The 23219-nt window shown below is 38.9% G+C and overlaps 1 protein-coding gene across 2 annotated transcripts in view; it reads right to left on the reverse strand.

The window, feature by feature from the left end:
* Positions 1-6871: 6871 nt before the first annotated feature.
* The window catches only part of LOC115223446 (glucosidase 2 subunit beta), a 45585-nt gene continuing 29237 nt past the window's right edge, over positions 6872-23219 (reverse strand). For both annotated transcript variants that reach the window (XM_029794003.2, XM_029794002.2), the window contains 5 exons: positions 19138-19246; positions 14218-14287; positions 13210-13374; positions 12548-12647; positions 6872-7208 (listed from right to left, as the gene is read on the reverse strand). In XM_029794003.2, coding sequence (XP_029649863.1) covers positions 7068-7208; positions 12548-12647; positions 13210-13374; positions 14218-14287; positions 19138-19246 — 585 coding nt within the window. In that variant the 3' untranslated portion in view covers positions 6872-7067. The remainder of the gene's footprint in view (positions 7209-12547; positions 12648-13209; positions 13375-14217; positions 14288-19137; positions 19247-23219) is intronic.

Here is a 23219-nt window from a genome sequence, read left to right on the forward strand (position 1 = left end):
GAAGAGGTGGAGAAAACGAAAGAGAAAACGAAATAGAGAAAGGAGGAAATGGAAGAAAAGAAAATGGAGTGTGAGAGGGACAGAGAGAAATCAGTGTTTTTGTTTCTCTTAAATGAGAATCGGAACTATTTTATTCAGACATCAGTTGATGTCCAATTTCCTTTCACCAAATTCTAATTGACGAAAAGCCGTTGAGGACTTTAACGTCGGTCAGTTTAAGAATGGCGGAAACAACTTAACAAACGAAATCAACCAACAAACAAATTGCATAAAAGCAGACGATCGAAATAAAATCTCTTCTGCCTTCTAGATTTTTCTGCAAAAGACGTTTGCTCTCCAACAAGTTTTATCATTGCATCTGTTTACACGTTCTTCTACCGGAAATGAATCGTTTCTCACCTTTTCTATTCAAAGAGGCAGCAGGAATATCTTAAACAATCATCTTTCATTTCTTCTACTTTCCGTCTTTTTCTTCTTCTTTACCTTCTGTCTCCTTCATTATTATTATTATCCTTTTTCTTCCTTCCCTTTTCCTTTTTTTTTTGCCTTCTTCGTAATCATTATTCTTTTTCTTCCTTTTCGTCTTCTTGTTATATTTTCTTCTTTATTTTTATTATTATCACCATTTTCCTTTATTATTTATCATTATCGTCACCATTATTATTATTATTATTATATATTATTATCATTGTTACTATTATTATTATTATATATTATTATTATTATTATTATTATTATTATATCATTGTTACTATTATTAAGGCAGCGAATTAGCAGAAACGTTAGCACGCCGGGCGAAATGCTAAACCGTTTTTCGTCTGCCGTTACGTTCTGAGTTCAAATTCCGCCGAGGTCGACTTTGCCTTTCATCCTTTCGGGGTCGATTAAATAAGTACCAGTCACGCACTGGGGTCGATATAATCGACTTAATCCGTTTGTCTTCTCTGTGTTTAGTTCCTTGTGGGTAGTAAAGAAATAGGTATTTCGCCCGTCGCTACGTTCTGAGTTCAAATTCCGCCGAGGTCGACTTTACCTTTCATCCTTTTTGGGGTCAATAAATTAAGTACCAGTGAAACACCGAAGTCGATGTCATCGGCTAGTCACTTCCCCAAAAAATTTCAGGCCTTGTGCCTTTAGTAGATAGGATTATTATTATTATTTAATTCTTTATTGCCCACAAAGGGCTAAACATAGAGTAAAGAAATAGGTATTTCGTCTGCCGCTACGTTCTGAGTTCAAATTCCGCCGAGATTGACTTTGCCATTCATCCCTTTCGGGGTCGATAAAACAGGTACCAGTTCAGCACTGGAATCGATGTAATCGATTTATTGCCTCTACCAAACTTGCGAGCCTTATGCCAAAATTTGAAACCAATATTTTAAGGCGGAGAAAGAGAGCAGAATTGCTAGCGCATTGGACATAAATGCTTAGCAGCATTTCTTTAGGTTCTGAGTTCGAACTCCGCCGAGGTCAGTTTTACCTCTTACTTTTTGACTTCTTTCAGTCATTTGACTGCAGCCATACTGGAGCACCGCCTTTAGTCGAGCAAATCGACCCCCAGGACTTATTCTTTGTAAGCCTAGTACTTATTCTATCGGCATCTTGTGCCGAACCGCTAAGTTACGGGGATATATATATATATATATATATATATATATATATATGTATGTGTTTGTGCATGTGTGTCCGTCTTTGTCCCCCCAGCATCGCTTGACAACCGATGCTGGTGTGTTTATGTCCCCGTAACTTAGCGGTTCGGCAAAAGAGACCGACAGAATAAGTACTAGGCTTACAAAGAATAAGTCCTGGGGTCGATTTGCTCGACTAAAGGCGGTGCTCCAGCATGGCCACAGTCAAATGACTGAAACAAGTAAAAGAGTAAATCTTCAGACAATTCTTTTCCTTTTAGTAGCTTTTTAATCACATGGAAGAAGATTTTCACCACGGAACACAAATCAGAATTCCTGCAGATGCAATAACAATGGCCGGTGCAAAAATGCCAGCAGAAATAATTCATTAGAATTGAAATTATCAGCAATATCTGAATTTAGTAAAAAGAAAAAAAAATTTTTAAGTGGATAAAATATTGAATATAGCAAATAATCCTTTAGGGTGTACATATTTTTGTAACGTTTGAAAATTAATATTTCGTTCATATCTTTGAAAGTGTTGATTGTTTTGTGTTCCAAATTTGTATAACGTTTGTATGTATAATATATTTTATTCAGTAAAAAATTTTCTTTGCTTTCCTTCAATATATAGAAGTAATGGCAATTTTACTGAAATCTTTTTAGGGGTGTACACACTTCTGTGAAATACTGTAAAAATGAAATTTTGAATTTAGTTCACGGATCCCCAGTACTACCTTTGCGGACCACCAGGCGTCCGTGGACCCTAGGATCTTTTCGGTTTGAACGGCAGTTTTTTCTAGCGGTGTCATATGAAATTATCACCCATAATTATGACCCTAGTATCGATCTATTGCATTTCAATCTGTTTTAGGGTTAGGGGTGGGGGGAAGGGTATCTTTTTTTCTTCACAAATGTAAATAAACCCAATCTGTTTCTTAAACGAGGGACATATTCATACGGCACAGCATGTTTTCACCTCAATAGACGGTCATTGATTGGTTGAAATTTCAGAAATTGAAGAAAAAAAAACAACAAATATCTTAGAAACTATAGAGTTTTCTCAATAAAGCCAAGAGAAAATGATGTTTTTTTAAACACATTCTACCAGTATACGAAGTTTAAAAGTGTTTAGTTACGTGGAAATTATTATTAAAAAACTGCCGTTCAAACCGAAAAGATCCGGACCCTAGGCTGAGGACCACTGCACTAAACCCTTCGAGGCAGTGTCCCAGCATAGCCGCAGTCCAAATACGGAAACACATTATAGATATCTTCTACACAGCCTCCCATTTTCTTTCTTACCCTCGCATATATCACTCTTTCACACGTGTTCTTTTCTTGTATTTCATTCACCATAACACTATTCTTCCTCTTTTCTGTCTTATTCAGTCTTTTTTTTCTCCCTTTATCTCCTTTTCTTTCCATTTTCTTCCTCGCCCCTTCCCTCTCAACATTTTTTTTTTCTTTTGTCCCTTTCATCCTTCCATATATTTCTATACGTTAACACGCAACCACCACCATTACTACCAATATACCGCCTGATATCACATTACTCAATAACACGATATCATTTGCACTCCAACATCATTAGATAAGCACTTAGACGTTATCTGTACATGTGCGTATGGGCACATGTACACATGCGTGTGTATGCGCATATATATACATACATATATACATACATATATATATATATATATAATATATATATATATATATATATATATATATATATGTGTGTGTGTGTGTGTGTATGTATGTATGTATGTATGTATGTGTCTTGTACTCTGTTTTTTTCGTTGCTTGAAAAAAGTTCGTTTCCATGTTATTGTTTTTATGTTTTCGTTCCTCATTGTGTTCGACGTTTTTTTTTCTGTCCTGTACCCATATATGCGTGTATATATACATATAGATGTAGGTATGTACATATATGTATGTATATATGCATATATTTATATACTATTTATATTATATTATATATATATATATACGCATAATACTTATACATAAATACTTGCACTCACACATACACACACATATATATACACACATACATACACACACACACACACTATACATATATATGCAATATATATATATATACACATACATACATACACACACACACTATACATATATATGCAATATATATATACACATACATACATACACACATACACTACATATATATGCAATATATATACACACATACATACATACATACACACACTATACATATATATATATATATATAATATACATACACACACACTATACATATATATGCAATATATATATAATATATATATATATATACATACACACACACTATACATATATATGCAATATATATATATACACATACATACATACACACACTATACATATATATATATACATATATGCATACATTCATATATATATCTGTGTACACACATACACAACTAAATTTTTACATTATTTTTCACCTCCCCTTCCCTCTATTTCTTTTCCCTCTCTATCTACTTTTTCGTCCTCTTCTACTTCAGACCCCCCCTCCCACCTCATTCTGTTTCCCCTTCCTCACACCTCTACTACCACGTTTCTCCTACTCTTTCACACACCCTCACCTTTCCCCTGACTCGCCATAACTCCTCCCTTCATTTTCTTTACTTCTCACTCCTCTCCTCCCACTTTACCCTCCTCGTCCTCCTACTTCTTCACATCGATTGTCCCTTCGTTTCCTCAGCTGTTCACCATCCCTTCTCTCCTCCTCGTTCTGTTTCCTCTGCCACCGAAATTTAATATGTTCAGACCATAGAGAGAGAGAGAGAGAGACTCTTAATACAGTCACACGACCTGCTAGAAATAGAAACCAAATCTCCCAAAAATCACATCCTTTGCCTTTAGTTCTAGTCGTTGGACACTATTACATTATTTAATATATTATATTATATATTAGATATTTATTATATGTGGAGGCACATGGCCTAGTGGTGAGAGCAGCGGACTCGCGGTCGCGGGTTCGAATCTCAGACCGGGTGCTGTGTATGTTTATGAGCGAAACACCTAAGCTCCACGTGGCTCCGGTAATGGCGAACTTCTGCTGACTTTCACCACAACTTTCTCTCACTCTTTCCTGCTGTATCTTGCAGCTCACCTGCGACGGACCGGCGTCCCGTCCAGGTGGGGAACCTATACGCCAAGGAAACCGGCCCTTATGAGCCAGGCATGGCTCGAGAAGGAACAAACATTTATTATATAAACACACGACAGGATTCCACATAGTTTCTGCCTACCAAATTCACTCACAAAGGCATTGGTCGTCCAGGGCTTGCCCAAGGTGTCACGTAATGGAACTGAAATCGAAACCACAAGGTTGCAAAACTTAACTGAACAAACGTCTGATTTCAGAGATACTGTGACTAAAAGTGCACTCCGACCAGTAAAAACCAACATTTTATGCTGCATGATCCTTGCTGAATGTGGTCTTGCATTATCATGAAGAAGCATAACGTTTCTCTTATTGACGAGTGCAGGGCATTGTCTTAAAAGATTTTCATGCACAGGTTGCAGCCGTTGAGAGTACAAGTCAGCATTGAGTGTTGATTGCAGTTTAAAAACTCAAAAGTGATAATACTGCAGGGAACCCACCATACACACAACATAAACTTCCTTTCATGGAGCTCAGCCTATGAGGTAGATCATAGAGATTTATCCTTGTCAATCCACTGCTTTTTTGCATTGAGCATCGTCCTAAAAGACCCATTTTTCATCACTTGTAATGATATTGAGAAACGGGTCATTTCTCTTCCTTGAAAGAAGACTTGTCACTATGGACATGTGATCTTCCCTATTTTTATCACTAAGAGTACGGGGAACCCAAACACCCAGGTTGCTGGCTTTTCCTACCTTTTCTATGTGGTGCAGATGGTGGATTGGAATGTGTTGAGGTTAATTGCTAATTCTCTTAAAGCATCTTGATCAAAGTCTGATGAGTATCCTGGTCAGAGTTGATCGGTCAGTGACAAATCTCTGGAACAAAACTTTGAAATCTAATTATACACTAGCTGGTCAGTAACAACACCTTGGCCATAAACACTGCATATTTTCTTAGCTGTTTTTATGACATTTTTTTCCATTCTTAAACTCCCACAACATCACATGTCAAATATGCACTTTCAGTTCATCCCTTTTAGTGGAGCGAAATTTAATATTAAACTTTGATGTGCACACTTTCACTGCCTAAATATGAATGACAGACAAGGCTCTTTTAAAAACGGTAGTTTCCATTCCAATTTTAAACATCTAAAGTTCAAAATGTGTCATTACAATTTACTTCCACTCTAATCTTTCAGCATGTGACACAAAATCACATCCTCCAATGCCTCTTCCACACAGTGGACTGGATGCTTGTAGTGCACCTGAGCACTGTACACAATTATTATTATTATTATTATTAGTAAAGTGGTTGGCATTTGGAAGAGCATCTAGTCATAAAAACCATGCTAAAACCGACCTCGCCTGTGCTGGTGCCACATAAAGCACTCAGTCCACTCTGTTGGGTGGTTGATGTTAGGAAGAACATCCAACCATAAAAACTGTGCCAAAACAGACACAGAAGTCTGGTGCAGTCTTCTACCAGGCCAGCTCCCGTCAAACCTATTTCTTTACTACCCACAAGGGGCTAAACACAGAGAGGACAAACAAGGACAGACAAACGGATTAAGTCAATTACATCGACCCTAGTGCGTAACTGGTACTTAATTTATCGACCCCGAAAGGATGAAAGGCAAAGTCGACCTCAGCGGAATTTGAACTCACAACGTAACGGCAGACGAAAAACTGCTACGCATTTCGCCCAGCGTGCTGATGTTTCTGCTGGCTCGCTGCCCTGTCAAACTATCCAACCCATGACCGCATGGAAGGCGGATGTTAAACGATGATGAAACAGTAAAGGCAACGAACTAGTAGAAACGTTAGCACGCCGGGCGAAATTGTTTAGCGATATTTCGTCTGCCGTTACGTTCTGAGTTCAAATTCCGCCGAGGTCGACTTTGCCTTTCATCCTTTCGGGGTCGATAAATTAAGAACCAGTTACGCACTGGGGTCGATACAATCGACTTAATCCGTTTGTCTGTCCTTGTTTGTCCCTTCTGTGTTTAGCCCCTTGTGAGCAGTAAAGAAATAGATGAAACAGTATGAATCAGAAATCTCAGAAAAATCTTAAAAATACATATACAACAAACGCAAAACAGAAGTAGTGGATGAGAAGTCATGAAAGATTTAATGGAGTTTAGAGAATATTATATATATAAATATATATATATATATATAATAGATTTAATTTTAAATTACAAAGAAAAAAAAAAAGACCCTATCAAACAAAAAAAAAAATGAAAATCAAATAATGAAGAAGAGGGAAGAAATAGAAAGATATATTTTTGATAGTTTCTGTTATAATTCATCTCTGTTTGTGGTTGGCGAAGGTGTGGGTTTTGCGCAACTTGCTGGAGTGACAAAACTGAAAGCATATTCACACCGACTTGGTTCCGAAGCCCCTCGGAGTTCGCTATCGATGCCGCAGTCAAAGTGGACCTGGAAAAAAAAAAAAAAATGAAGGTTAATTATTTTGTTATTGTTATTTATAAGGCGCAGGAGTGGCTGTGCGGTAAGTAGCTTGTTTACCAACCACATGGTTCCGGGTTCAGTCCCACTGCGTGGCACCTTGGGCGAGTGTCTTCTACTATAGCCTCAGGCCGACCAATGCCTTGTGAGTGGATTTGGTAGACGGAAACTGAAAGAAGCCTGTCGTATATATGTGTATATATATATATGCGTGTGTGTATATGTTTGTGTGTCTGTGTTTGTCCCCCTAGCATTGTTTGACAACCGATGCTGGTACGTTTATGTCCCCGTTACTTAGCGGTTCGGCAAAAGAGACCGATAGAATAAGTACTGGGCTTACAAAAGAATAAGTCCTGGGGCTGATTTGCTCGACTAAAGGCGGTGCTCCAGCATGGCCGCAGTCAAATGAGTGAAACAAGTAAAAGAGAGTGAAAGAGTAAGTCTTTTACAACCCAGGGCTGACTAAAACCACCTTACAAGTGGAGTTGGTAGACAGATACTGAAAGAAGATTGTCGTGTGTGTGTATTTTATTTGTTTCACTCATTTGATGATGATGTATTGGGGACTATTTTTATCTAACATTACAAAGGTTGTAATTTTAGGGGATTTGGTTGCTATTTCTAACAGGTTGATCAACAGCATAGGATGACCACTCATTAACTTTTTCTTACAGGTTTCAGTCACTAGATCAAGCCCATGCTGGGGCACCACCATTAATGATTAATAATCTATATATATTTCTTTACTACCCACAAGGGGATAAACATAGAGAGGACAAACAAGGACAGACAAAGGGATTAAGTCGATTACATCGACCCCAGTGCGTAACTGGTATTTTATCAACTCCAAAAGGATGAAAGGCAAAGTCGACCTTGGTGGAATGTGAACTCAGAACGTAACGGCAGACGAAATACCTATTTCTTTACTACCCACAAGGGACTAAACACAGAACAAACAAGGACAAACAAATGGATTAAGTCGATTATATCGACCCCAGTGTGTAACAGGTACTTATTTAATCAACTCCGAAACGATGAATGGCAAAGTCGACCACGGTGGAATTTGAACTCAGAGTGTATTGGCAGACAAAATACCACTAAGCATTTCACCCGGCACGCTAACATTTCTGCCAGCTCGCCGCCTTATGATTAATTATCTACATAATGAAGTACCAGTAATATACGAAGATTAACGATTAATTTGACTAAAGACCCTATAAACCTTGCTCTTCATTTTACGGATAAAAAAAAAAAAAAAGCTAATTCACTGACTTTATGTCAAGACAGAAAGATTTCAATTAGGAATGTGGTAATGGAGGGGGGAAGATGTTTAAAGAAATAAATAGGGGTGGAGATTAACTTGAAGAGGGTGAAAAGGCATTGTAAACAATGACTGGTATTGTTTGTGCTTAGATCTATAATATCAACTACGGGTCTCTATCCCTACTCCTCCTTCTCATTACCTCACCAACCTGATCCAATCCAATTTGATCCACACAATTGACCTTATGTCTCAAAACAAAACTGCTAAAAAAAAAAAAAAATTCAAAAGTGAAAGTGAAAATTGACAGGAAAGACATGTTTGATTGAAAGAAAAATATATTCCAAGAAATCTGAAAATGTAACACAATATCTTCTTGTCCAGGGGGTCTGTGCACTACTCGGTGCTGAGAATTATTTTGTTGAATTAAAGAAGGGTCCCACAATTAGCAAATAGAAAAAGTGGCAGGAATATATTGGCAACTGTTTAGGGTTAAACTAAAACAGTACAGAGAGTGTGTGGTGGACCCCCTTTGCAGACTGCCCCCCCCCCTTCCCTGAACTTTATTATACAATACAACACATTCAATGATGGACCTGCCTGGGCTGGACTGCTTGTTTGTCTTATGTCAACAGTCTTAGTCACATAAACGTACACATACACACACATACACACACACACACACACACACACAAGCAGATAAATATACACATTCTCGTGTAAACATACGAAACAGATATTCATAAAGATATATATACAAAAGAAAACAAATGCACTTGCTTGCTCTCTCTCGCTTCTCACTACACACACACAAATTCATTTTCTCTTACGAAAGAATTTCAATAGTATAAGAAACCAAAGATCAAAAATACTTAGACACACAGACAGACACATTTATTACCATCATCATCACTATTTTAACATCTTTTTCATGCTTACATTGGTCAGACAGTTTATTGCATTGGTCAGAAGTCAGAAGCATTGGCCATGTTCGGACGGTGCTTTTTACGTGCCACCGGCACGGGTATCACAACTACAATTTCCATTTGATATTTATTTTGATGTGCTGATGTGTGTATTCTCTTTTTCTCTTTTTACTTGTTTCAGTCATTTTGACTGTGGCCATGCTGGAGCACCGCCTTTAATCAAGCAACTCGATCCCGGGACTTATTCTTTTGTAAGCCCAGTACTTATTCTATCGGTCTCTTTTGCCGAACCGCTAAGTGGCGGGGACATAAACACACCAGCATCGGTTGTCAAGCAATGCTAGGGGAACAAACACAGACACACAAACATACACACACATACATATATATACATATACGACAGGCTTCTTTCAGTTTCCATCTACCAAATCCACTCACAAGGCTTTGGTCGGCCCGAGGCTATAGTAGAAGACACTTACCCAAGGTGCCATGCAGTGGGACTGAACCCGGAACCATGTGGTTGGTAAACAAGCTACTTACCACACAACCACTCCTGCGTGTGTGTGTGTATATATATATATATATATAATATATATATATATATATATATATATATATATATGTCCGTTGCCAGCCTCGCCTGGTCCCCGTGCCGGTGGCACGTAAAAGCACCATCCGTTCGTGGCTGTTTGCCAGCTCCGTCTGGCACCTGTGCGGGTGGCACGTAAAAAGCACCCACTACATTCACGGAGTGGTTGGTGTTAGGAAGGCATTCCAGCCGTAGAAACACTGCCAGATCAGACTGGGCCTGATGCAGCCTTCTGGCTTCACAGACCCCAGTTGAACCGTCCAACCCATGCTAGCATGGAAAGCGGACGCTAAATGATGATGATGATATACATACATACATGCAAACAGGCATATACACACACACAACAGGTTCCCACATGGTTTACATCTAACAAATGGCATAGGTTGGTCTAGGGCCATATTAAAAGGCACAGACCCAAGACGCCATGCAATGGAACTGAACTCAAGACCATGTGATTTAGGGAAGCAAATCTCTTAACCACACAGCCATGCCATCAGCATACTATTTTATAAACAAACACATTGACTAATGTAGCCCTAGAATTACTATTCCAGAAAACAAGATGAAGAGTTCATGGTTGGAAACCCATTCATCACAGCTCTGCTCACTCAAAGCTGGCTTGGAACTGAATAACAAACCCAGGACAAGGGATTTCACAACCAAATTTTATAAGGCTTAGATTTTTATAACAGACAACTCTTTGTCCAGGACATTTTTATTCCAAAACCTTAAAATATTATCAATGTATTTGTTTAACCCTACGTTAGCTCTGATCAAGCAGATCAAGGATCAAAAGTATTCCAGCCATGACCATTATCCTGAATTTGTGTATATCTAGGACTACATGTCTCCTTCCATTTTTTTTTTTAAGATATAAAGGTTGTGATTTGAGAGGGAATTTGGCTGCTATCTCTAGTATATCAAACTGCCACATATAAAGTCTTATGCTAGCTTGAAAACATCAATGTTAAGCATATAGAGTAGTAAGAGCACACCAGACGAAGTAGAGTGAGCAAGAAATAATTGAATAGCTCTCACACAGACGAAGCCATGGTTAACTGCCAGCCAGGCGCACACACATACACACGGCAAGTCTAGATTACAGCCAACCACACACACACACGCGAAACAAATTTATTTAAAGGGGAATAACTTTGCTGAACCCATCGCTATCTTGAAGCTGGAGAAATTACAGATACAGTTTTTGATTTCACATCAGACAACTTTCAGCAGGGCATATTATTCAAGGAAAGTGAGCATCAGGGACAAATTTGGCTTCAGAGGCCTAACTTCACATAGGACCTGAGGTGACTCCTCCTAGGGGTTTTTTTTTTTTTTGAGAGATATTTTTGGTGGGGAAAAATGGGTATATGTTCCAACCAGGACCATCAAGTGGGCAGTAAAGAAATAAGATCCCTCTGCAAGAACCTGCTCTGACCACACTCCACCTCATAACTTTGTCCCCTAGCATGAAGCTGACCTCCCCCAGGGATGGATGGAAGCACTCCGTTGCTTACGATCAACGGAACAGCCTGCTCATGAAATTAACGTGTAAGTGGCTGAGCACTCCACAGACGTGTACCCTTAGTGTAGTTCTCGGGGATATTCAGCATGACACAGAGAGTGACAAGGCCGGACCTTTGAAATACAGGTACAACAGAAACAGGAAGTAAGAGTGAGAGAAAGTTGTGGTGAAAGAGTACAGCAGGGATCACCACCATCCCTGCCGGAGCCTCGTGGAGCTTTTAGGTGTTTTCGCTCAATAAACACTCACAACGCCCGGTTGGTAATCGAAACCACGATCCTACAACCGCGAGTCCGCTGCCCTAACCACTGGGCCATTGCGCCTCCACCCCCCAGGGATAATAGTCCTGCAAATTGCACGACAACCTCAATAGTGTTGATGGCATGAAAAAAAAAAACCATCCAGTTCATGCTGTAAAGTGGTCGGCATTAAGAAAGGGCATTCCAGCCATTGAAGCCACATCACAGCAGACACTGGAGCTCAATGCAAGACCTTGGACACAAAGGATCCTGCCATACCATCCAACCCATGCCAGCATGGAACATAGATGTTAAATGATGACAACAGTAATCACAGGTGTGGCTGTGTGGTAAGTAGCTTGCTAACCAACCACGTGGTTCCAGGTTCAGTCCCACTGCGTGGCACCTTTGGCAAGTGTCTTCTACTATAGCCTCAGGTCAACCAAAGCCTTGTGAGTGGATTTGGTAGAAGGAAACTGAATGAAACCCATCATATATATGAATATGCTGATGTGTGTGTGTCTCTAACCACCACTTGACAACCAGTGTTGGTGTGTGTACATCTCCATAACTTAGCAGTTTGGCAAAAGAGATCAATAGATTAAGTACTAGGCTTACAAAGATAAGTCCTGGGATAGATTTGGTTAGCTAATACTCTTTGAGGCCCCAGAATGACTGCAATCAAATGACTGGAACAAGTAAATGAAACAAAAAAGATGACATATTGATACAAGGAGAGGTGGGGGGGGGAGAAAAAAAGCCTCACCTTTACTGATCGGTCTGGACCATTCCAACAATTCTGTCCCTTGTCGTACTTTTGGGATTTATAAATATCAGGTGCAACACCATCCCAATGACCCCAGTGGCTAAACAAAGCAAAAAAAAATTGAGAAAATATCAGATAAGATTGGATGCAATTTATAAAGATTCATATTAAAAAAGTATTCTATTATATTACTCTACTTCTTTGTATTGAGTTCTTTGTATCTGAATTGCTTATTATATAAGCCTTCCAGAGATTTGCTGTGGAGGGCTTACTTTGGCACAAAGCTAGGTCAATTGTATCAACCCCAGCGCTCAACTGGTACTTATTTTATCGACCCCCAAAAGGACGAAAGACAAAGTCAACTTTGGCAGAATTTGAACTCAGAACGTAAAGATAGATGAAATGCAGCCGAGCTTTTTGCCCGACATGCTAACGATTCTGCCAGCTTGCTGCCTTAATAATAATATAATAATTTCTTTTTACACAGGGGCCACACCAGATTAACACCAATCATTCCACAGAGTGTACTGGGGGCTTTTTTACATGGCACCATCACCAGTGCTTTTTACATGGCACCAGCACCCACATCAATGCTATTTATGTGGCACCTTTGTTTTAGGATCTCAATTCTGTTGTGGTGTGGTGGGGTGGGGTCAACTTACCCTAAACTGGTTTCTATTCCACCAGATTTACTCCGCTGAGAAGCCCGATCGAAGGGACAAAATGAATACGTGTACTCTCTGTCTGTGTACTCAAAGCATTTGCCGTACAAACTGTAGAACTCATTGTCTGGACCAAGATCTAAATCAAGTATTTTCTTCACATCACTGCAAAGAGGAAAAACACAGAAAATAGAATTCAAAGAACTGTAAAACAGTGTAATACAAAAAAAATTAATTAAAATGTCCAAGACCCTGGAAATACAAAACAATTCAAGTGCCATTATTGTCATCGTTTTAACATCCCATCCACTTTCCTATACTTGCATGAGTTGGAAAGAATTTGTTAAATTATATATTCTACAACTGGATGCCCTCCCTGTCACCAACCCTCACTTATTTCCATGCAAGGTGATATTTCCCCATGACTAGACATGTTGTTCATGGAAAATTGGAAACAAACTACATTATGTGATGGTGCTGCTTCTTTACATCTATCACGCGATGTCAAAACAAAGAGATATAAACTCATGCATGCACACAGAGATACAATGGGGTACTGAAAAGTTCCTGGCTTTGGGTGAAAGAAAATATGGGAGGATTAGTTAATGATTTTATTCAACATATTCCCCACTCAGATTCACACGCTTGTTGCAGTGATCCTTCAGTTTTTCTAAGCCATGTAAAAGAACTTGGCATGTTAGGCCTTCAAGCAGGCCTTTTGTAATATTCTTAAAGCCAGGAACTTTTCAGCACTTCCTCACACACACACGTTGTGTGTGTGTGTGTGTGTGTGTGTGTGTGAGGAAGAGAAATAACTCAGAATCCTTGCCTGGTACCAGATTGATCCCAAAATCTGATCAGTTTGTGCCAGTCACGAGACAAAACACCTCTGAAAGTTTCATTCAAATCCATCCAGCAGTTCTTGAGATATCATGTCCACAGACGAACAAAACAAACAAACAACTGAAAACAATGCCTTTGCTAAGGCAGAGGTAATAATATACTCACCTGATATCTTTTTCAAGTTCTCTAACTTTTTTATCAGCATCATGGTACTTAGACCTGGCTTGATCTGCAGCTGTATAATGCAACAAGAAGAAAAAAAAACATGATTCTTATATTCTCAAATAAATTCAAGAATGAAAAATTAACAATTGATGCAACACTAAATAATCACTTAGAATATTGGAGACAGCAAGCTAGAAACATATATAAGGAGAGTTTACGGAAAAAACAAAAGACGAAGAAAGGTGGTGTACAAAACAAACAGATGTATTAGTATAACGCTCAGGAATAGAAAAAGTCTTTTACGTTTCGAGCCTACGCTCTTCTACAGAAAGGGACACAGAAAAAACAAGGAGAGAAAAAAAAATGTGTGTAGTGGCTAATGATCTATCATGGTGACTGACCTTTAAATGAGTAAAGAGAGGTTAATGGATGGCTGAAAGCAGTGGGAAGGAAGTAAGTGGAGGTATGTTTTAGGCGATGGTGAAGAGTGAGGAGGTAGGATTTGCAGTCCGGCATGGTGGAATACCAAGGAGAAAACAAAAAAAAAATAAAAAGAAACATATATAGATATGTGTGTGTTTCCTTCCCAACTGCATACTTCTGAGTTCAGTTCCACTGTATGACACCAAGGGCAATTGTTTTCTATTACAGCCTTGGGCTGACCAAAGCCTTGTGAAAGGATTTCGTAGACAGAAACTGAAAGAAACCCATCGTGTATGTATATGTGTGTGTCACCACCACTTGATGACCGGTGGTGGTGTGTTTTTATGCCCTTGTAACTTAGCAGTTCAGCAAAAGAGAATGATAGAATAAATACTAGGCTTTTAAGAAAAAAAAAGATAAATACTTTGGTCGATTCATACAACTAAAATTTCTTCAAAGCAGTGCCCCAGTATGACCACAGCCTGAAGACTGAAACCAGTAAAAGATCAAAGATTTAGGAACAGATAAAACCTTGTGGTTTCATCAAGCAGATTAATAAAATATATATCAGTACTGATATAATCAACCAAAAACTTTGAAGCGGTGCTCCAGCTTGGTCGCAGTTCAAAGGAGGAAAATAATAAAATTACAGTCCTTTCTTTGTGTAACTCCTATCAAGGGAGGTAATTAACTTTCAAAGGGAGATAATACATTAGAGATTTCCATTACCTCAAGGAAACAGTTTCATAATGATTTTAGGTCTAACCTATTTAATGTGGCAGCTATCGAAAAGTTAACCAGAAAAGCACTTAGAAAATGTAGAAAGAAAATGTATACGTCTTTGATTAAAATTATTCTGTGTCTTTCGATAAAAATAAGAAGCAACTTCAGACATTTTTTCACAACTGTCAGAGTGCAAAGCGCTTTTCACAAAAGCAGATTCCTAAGATGGTTGTGAGTAGCAATTGGAAAGATAAGTATGAACATGCAATGTGCATGTGCACACTGAATTGATAAAATGGAAGAATAAAATCAATGCACATGTCAAAATAAAACAGAAGAGAAGAATAAAATAATGAGTTATATGATGGTCTGCATACTACATCTGACACCAGTGTAGGGAAAACGACCATACGTAAGGAGTTGGTGACAGAAACGTCTCCTTTTAAACGCTGCACGGTCGCCCTAACAATATAAGCCGAAGATGGTTGTTATCTAAGACGAGATCATTTCTAATATTATATCTCTCAAACAGTGAGGATATCAGCCACACTACAGAGCCCCCCACCAGACGTTTTGTCGTAGACAAAACGGCAATAAAATGGACATTCTGCAGCGAAGAGGTGATATCCGAATGGTTGGTCACATAAACTGGCACTAGGTCACCGAATGGGACGTTCGAGTGAACGTGAGGCCACTGAGAATAATAATGGCTAAATGATCAAAAAAGAGGGGTCACCAGTGTACGTAAAACGACCATACATAAGGAGTTGGTGACAAACGTCTCCTTTTAAACACCGCACGGTCACCCTAACGAAATAAGCTGAAGATGGTTGTTATCTAAGACGAGATCATTTCTTATATATCTCTCAAACAGTGAGGATATCAGCCATGCTACCTAACTATCTCACAGGTTTACTGCAATTCTCTTTAGTTTTATTTGATTTCATCATTGAAGTCGAGATTTCACTGTACTTGTAAATATACAATAATGAATACTTATTGGGATAGGAAAGAAATATTTAAAAATATAAAATTTACTTCTAGGGCTATAGGGTCAGGCATGGCTCTGATATTAAGAAGCCTGATTCCCAAACACATGGTTTTGGGTTTGGTCCCATTGTGCAGCAAGCCCTGAGTTAACCAAAGCCTTGTGAGTGGATTTGATAATGCTTACATGTATAAGGAGAGTTTCTGATCTGAGTTAAAAAATGACAGGACCTCTTTAATAAGAAATAAAATGAAATAAAAAATAAAAGAAATTCGGAGTTTAACATACAACATCAGTGCAAAATGCACTGCGTTCAGCAGTCTTTGGTTCCAAAACATTTGTTACACTTGCCTTTTCTTTTTTCTAATAAAACCTTTTACAAATTGTGTCTGGGGAGAGTCATTTTCTTTTTGTGCCTTATTATGTAACACACTCACCGGTAAAATTTCCACTTATTTCTTATTTTTATTTTCCTAAAATTTTCGTTGCGTCTTGCAACCTTTTCAATAGTTTTGACTGTCCGTTATTTACACTGTGTTCCCTTTTGTTTGTTTGTGCGCATGTGTGTGGGTCAGTTTGTGTGTGTGTGCCTATACATGCATGTACGTATGTATGTGTGTGTGTGTGTGTGTGTGTGTGTGTTTGCATGTGTATATATGTAAATATGTGTGTGTATGCATATGTATATATGTATGCATGTGTGCATCTGTATGTACATATACTCTTTTACTTGTTTCAGTCATTTGACTGCGGCCATGCTGGAGCACCGCCTTTAGTCAAGCAACTCGACCCCGGGACTTATTCTTTTGTAAGCCCAGTACTTATTCTATCGGTCTCTTTTGCCGAACCGCTAAGTAACGGGGACAAACACAGACACACACATGCATATCATCATCATCATCATATATATATATATATATACGACGGGCTTCTTTCAGTTTCCGTCTACCAAATCCACTCACAAGGCTTTGGTCGGCCCGGGGCTATAGCAGAAGACACTTGCCCAAGGTGCCTCGCAGTGGGACTGAACCCGGAACCCTGTAGTTCCTAAGCAAGCTACTTACCACACAGCCACTCCTGCGCCTATCCTACATATTTATGTGCTTGCCTTTTATAAATTACTGGTGTGTCATAACATATTAATTTACTAAATGAGCCATGAATCCCGAATAAAAAACAACACAGAAAATAAAATCCCTGGCCTAGATAAAGAGTTGAGGTCATATTGTGACTGATGTAATTTACTCACCACACACACCCAGTTCACATATTTTTATAATAGCATACACAGAGCATTCAGATTACTCTGTCAAATGGAATCTTTTATCTTGTTTCAATCATTAAACTGTGGCCATGCTGGGGCACTGCCTTGAAGAAATTTCAGTCAAATGAATCGACCCCAATACTTGTTTTCTTTTAAACCCATTCTATCAGTCTCTTTCACTAAACTACTAAGCTATGGGGCCATAAACACACCCTCACCAGTTTTTGAGTGGTACTGAGGGACAGACACACACATTCTTTTACTTATTTATCATTTGACTGTGGCCATGTTGAAGCACCAGCTATATATATATATACAAATTGAGATAGGGGTTGTAAATGCAGTCTCTTATGTGGTGGTTTAATAAAGTATGTGATTGAGTATTATCTGGTAATTGATATTTGATTTAGATGTATTTCTCCATTTTCTTATCTTGTATGTATATATATATATATATATATATATACACACACACACACATACGTTACATACATACACACACAGTAATCCCTAAACTATCGCAGGTGTTATGTTCCAAAAACCCCTGCAATAGGTGAAAATCCATGAAGTAGAATAAGTACTTTATTCCTTTATTTGTTTGTCATGACTGTGGCCATGCTGGAGCACCGCTTTTAGTTGAGCAAATCGACCCCAGGACTTATTCTTTGTAAGCCAAGTACTTATTCTATCAGTCTCTTTTTTGCCGAACTACTAAGTTATGGGGACGTAAACACACCAGCATCAGTTATCAAGCAATGATGGGGGGGACAAACAGCTGGATGCCCTTCCTAATGCCAACCACTTAACAGGATGTACTGGGTGTTTTTTTTTTACATGCCACTGGCAGGGGTGCTTTTTAAGTGGCACCATCACCTGAAAGGATAAGCCTGTATGTGTGGATGACAACAATTTTACTTGACGTGTCTTATCAAGGACAGCTAATCACCACATCTTGCAGCCCCTTGTCATTTCCTCAGCGTGGAAAAACTTTCAAGAGGTGCATAGAGTGAAAAGGACCAGAGATTGGTTAGGGTGAGGGAGTTGGCTGTGTGATAAGTAGCTTGCTAACCAACCACATGGTTCCGGGTTCAGTCCCACTGCGTGGCACCTTGGGCAAGTGTCTTCTACTATAGCCTCGGGCCGACCAAAACCTTGTGAGTGGATTTGGTAGACGGAAACTGAAAGAAGCCCGTCGTGTATATATATGTATATATATATATATTATATATATATATATATATATATATATATATATATACGTGTGTGTGTGTATATGTTTGCGTATGTCCCCCCAACATCGCTTGACAACCGATGCTGGTGTGTTTACGTCCCCGTAACTTAGCAGTTCAGCAAAAGAGTCCGATAGAATAAGCACTAGGCTTACAAAGAATAAGTCCTGGGGTCGATTTAATTGACTGAAAAGGTGGTGCTCCAGCATGGCCACAGTCAAATGACTGAAACAAGTAAAAGTGTAAAGAGTACCTGTTACGTTAAATTAAATAAGCACACACACACAACTGACCTTCTATTAAAGATTTTGTCTCCTGATCATAGTCTGGCATCTGCGGTTGAGTTTCTTTGTCTTTTCCCTCCTCAGTCTTCTTCTTTGCTTCATCTTCAGTTGGCAGAGGCTACAACAACAAAGAAAAAAAATTAGAAATATATAAAAAAAAAAAAAAACTTGATATTTGTAAAAGAAATTTGTCTCCATGCAACTTCTAATTCATTCAGTTATTCATCATCAAAGAATCTTGTTGGTTGGGAGGAAATTAGTATTTTGTCATAGAACCATTTGTAAATGTAGTTGCATTGAATGATGAGAAAGACCTATTTTCTAGTTGGTCAACTGGAGATGTCATTTAACTTAATATCAGTCATAGATGTCACTACTTAGGCAAAGTACAACAATCCCACAATCCCGTTCTACAAGTTCAAAAATTCTTGTAGCAAATTCAGTCAAGTGTTGGTCCATGTTGACCCTTATGTATCAGACTATTCTGTCAAACAATGCTTTTTCATTCAGATCACTTTTAATTAATCAAGCATTATCTTGTAGTTTCAAAATTTTGATGATGTGATGGTATATTTCATAATGGCATTAAAGGGCAGGTGCGATGGGCTGGATTTGGCTGATTAGAACATAAATCAGGTAGCATACCTGGGTCAGATATGGCTGGTTTAAATGCTAATGAGCTAAGGTAAACTCATGTTTGTTTCCAATAAAATCAAAAAAAAAAAAACAGCACACCACCCATGACTTACATAAACATTTTTTTCACCTTCCAAAGCATGAAATAAGCTACTCATATCAGTTGTTAACTGCTAGGACACTACATCCTTCAAAAATGCAGAATCATTAGCTCAATGGACAAAGTAATTAGAATGTAAAGGATTAGAAGAAATGCCTCTGAGTTCAAATCCTGCAAAAGTCATCTTTGCCTTTGAGGGACAATAAAATAAAGTACTAAGTCAAGTACTGGGACCTATGTAATTAGTTAACTACCTTCCTCTAAAAATTGCTGGCCTAGGGTTAAAATTTGAAGAATTATCCTTTAAAAAAAAAAAATTTTTTTAAAAGACAATGTTTCGAACAAAATGCTTGGCAGAATTTCTGACTTTTTACTCTCCGAGTTCAAATCCCATCATGATTAACTTTGCCTTTCATATTTTCAGAGTTGTTAAATTACCAATCAAGTACCGGGGTTGCTGTAATTGACTAAACCCCTCCCCATGACATTGGCTGGCCTTGTGCTATATTTTGAAACTTTTTTTTTTTAACATAACATTTTCAAATGGCTTATAATTTGAACAGCTCATCTGCTTTGGAATCACTAGAAACATCTAACAAAAGTGTACTGCTAATGCTACTACCATTCTGCTGAATGATCCAAAAGCCTCAAAACTAACTTTATGGAATGTAGTGTTCAATGATAATCTGCAATAAGTGCAGTTTTAGAACTTCTGCAGCTCTGGTTCTTTTGCTAATATTACAAATTGCCATATTATTACATGTCCACTAAGTTCACCGTCGTCAATTCACAGCAGGCAAAGTTCACCGTTGCCAATTCACCATTGTCAAAATAGTTTTAAACTCTTAATGGTGAGATACTATGGATATATTTTCTCGGTAAACTTTCCTGATGGTGAACTCTCATGCAATGAATTGATGGCAGTGAACTTACCTGTAATCATATTCATAATGAAAATTGTCAGTCATCTATCACAACAAGGATCAGCTAGTCATCCTTAAGGTTGACAACTTGTGTAATGGCAACTTAAAATGATGAAGAGTTATGCACTATCTGCCTCATTCTCTCATCCATGATCATCTTCAGTCCAGTGGCAAGATGGATGGGAATGGAGATAGATGCAGTGAATGGCAAAGATCTCTTGCCTGCTTCATTTTCTCTTTGCACTCCACAAAGCATTGTTGCAATCATGAAGGTTTTTTTTTCTGCAGAATCAGCCAACCCCAGCATTCACATGCATAGACAGGCAAGCCACAATAAGCTAATTGACCCATTACAGGGAGTCTTATAAGTGCTTCTACTCCGGATCAGATAAGATCTGGGAACAATAATAGCCAAGAGGTGATTCCAGATTCCTCAAAACTTTGGAACTCTTGGACCAGGATCCCACTATCAGATGCAGTTTAGAGTCATGCCCAGGATGAAACTTAATCTGGATGCCCCATGAACTGTTTTGTCACCAGGCCATAAGCAATACTTACAGATGCAACTTCCACAGAAATTTTCCTGTTTCTTGAAGTAGGTTTATCAAAGAGGTTTTTCCCTGTTCCCACAAATGGATAAAAAAAAAGACTATTGTGTGTAATGAGAAGAGGGCATAGAAGAACCGTGTGATATGGTTGGAGCACTCGGTAAACAAATTCAAACACCTGCAAAGAAGCCTGACATGCTCTGGTTCTTCTCAGAATAAGAAGAACTTTGACATAAATCAAAAACTGAATGAGAAGAAATAACAAGTGGCTCTGGACGAACTACAATTTAACCACCACCTTTTGTTTTGAATATGGCTTTTTTTTTTTCTTTTGAAGAAAGTTCCAAACAAGGCAAGAAGTCAATGTGAAGGACTATGAAGAAGGAGAATTATGATGAAAGGAATGAATTTACTTCAGACTTGAAAGAGTTCAGGTCACAAGAAGAGGGACAACAATGAGATGAAAGAGATCCAAAGTCTAACAGTTCATGGACAAAAAAAGCTATGACCATAGAAAAACTTCTTCATTAATAGAAGCACAAAAGCATTAGGACGAAAGACACAGAGTTTCAAGTTAGGTTAAGATTGAACAAAGTGATCTGGTACTTATGTTGATGTTTATTTTCTTTAATTTTCAATCAAGAAGCTTCAGTTCACTTTGAGCCTTGAACTCAGAGAATTAAAATCGTGACAGAACTTAGTTGTGATTCGTTACCTTGAGACAGGTTACTCTGGAGAAAGTCATATATATATATATATATATATATATATATATCATCATCATCATCATCGTTTAACGTCCGTTTTCCGCGCTAGCACGGGTTGGACGGTTTGACCGGGGTCTGGGGAGCAGGGACTGCCCCAGGCTCCAGTCTGATCTGGCAGTGTTTCTACAGCTGGATGCCCTTCCTAACGCCAACCACTCCGCGAGTGTAGTGGGTGCTTTTTACGTGCCACCTGCACAGGTGCCAGAGGGGTCTGGCATCGGCCACGATCGGTTATTGCCTTTTTTCGTTGCATTGCGGCAGGGGGGAGAGTTCCGGCAGAGAGGAGAGAGGGAGAGAGAGTGGGGGGGATGCATGTAATATAGGGGAGCACCAGTGGGGAAGGTTTGGGGTAAAGAGAAACGATGACAGGTAGGGTTGGTGGCAGGTTCTAGACAGAATGAAAAGTAGGAAGTAAAACGTAGGATATCACGAGTGGGGGAGGGGGCTGGAAGGAGATAGCCAGTTGAGGCAGTGACACATTTCAAAACAGGAGGAACATAAGATAACAGGTTAAGTGGGACGTTTGATGAGCTGCAGCGCTAGCTGCTTCTGTCCAGGGGGAGAGAGGCAGGGGTAAAATACATAGTGAGAAAGTATATTGAGGAGGAGGGGTAGGAGGAACAGACACACGTAGTGGTGGCGGTGGTAGAGGGGATATCCGGTGAGGATGGTGTAAACAGTGTGTTCTCCGGTATGGGTGGTGGGGGTGGGAGGGCGGGCGAACCGCGAACGAATGGCGGGCTGCGAAGATTTTGATTGGGGACAGTAGACTTAAAACAATCGGGGTTTGAAGAAATGAACAGAGTAACGAACAAATTAACTTGGTATCGAGGGGTTAAACAAATTAAAGGGTTATATTTTAAGAACAAGCAGAATTAGTGAATAGATTCGAACATTTAAGGGTTAGCGGCAAATGTATGTGTGTAGTACAAGAGTCGGAAGAAATGAAATGAGAATTCTTAGCTTGCTTGCTATGATCATCGCTGTGTGGTCAAGAAAGGGTGAATGAAAGAGAAGCACACGAGGTGATTATTTATATAGGTTCACCGGAAGTGGGTTGGAAAGACAGAAGTTTTGATTGAAAGTAATGGTGGAGGACGAACGAAATATCTTCATA

Source organism: Octopus sinensis, linkage group LG23 (assembly GCF_006345805.1).
Source record: "Octopus sinensis linkage group LG23, ASM634580v1, whole genome shotgun sequence".
NCBI classification, from domain to species: Eukaryota; Metazoa; Mollusca; class Cephalopoda; order Octopoda; family Octopodidae; genus Octopus; species Octopus sinensis.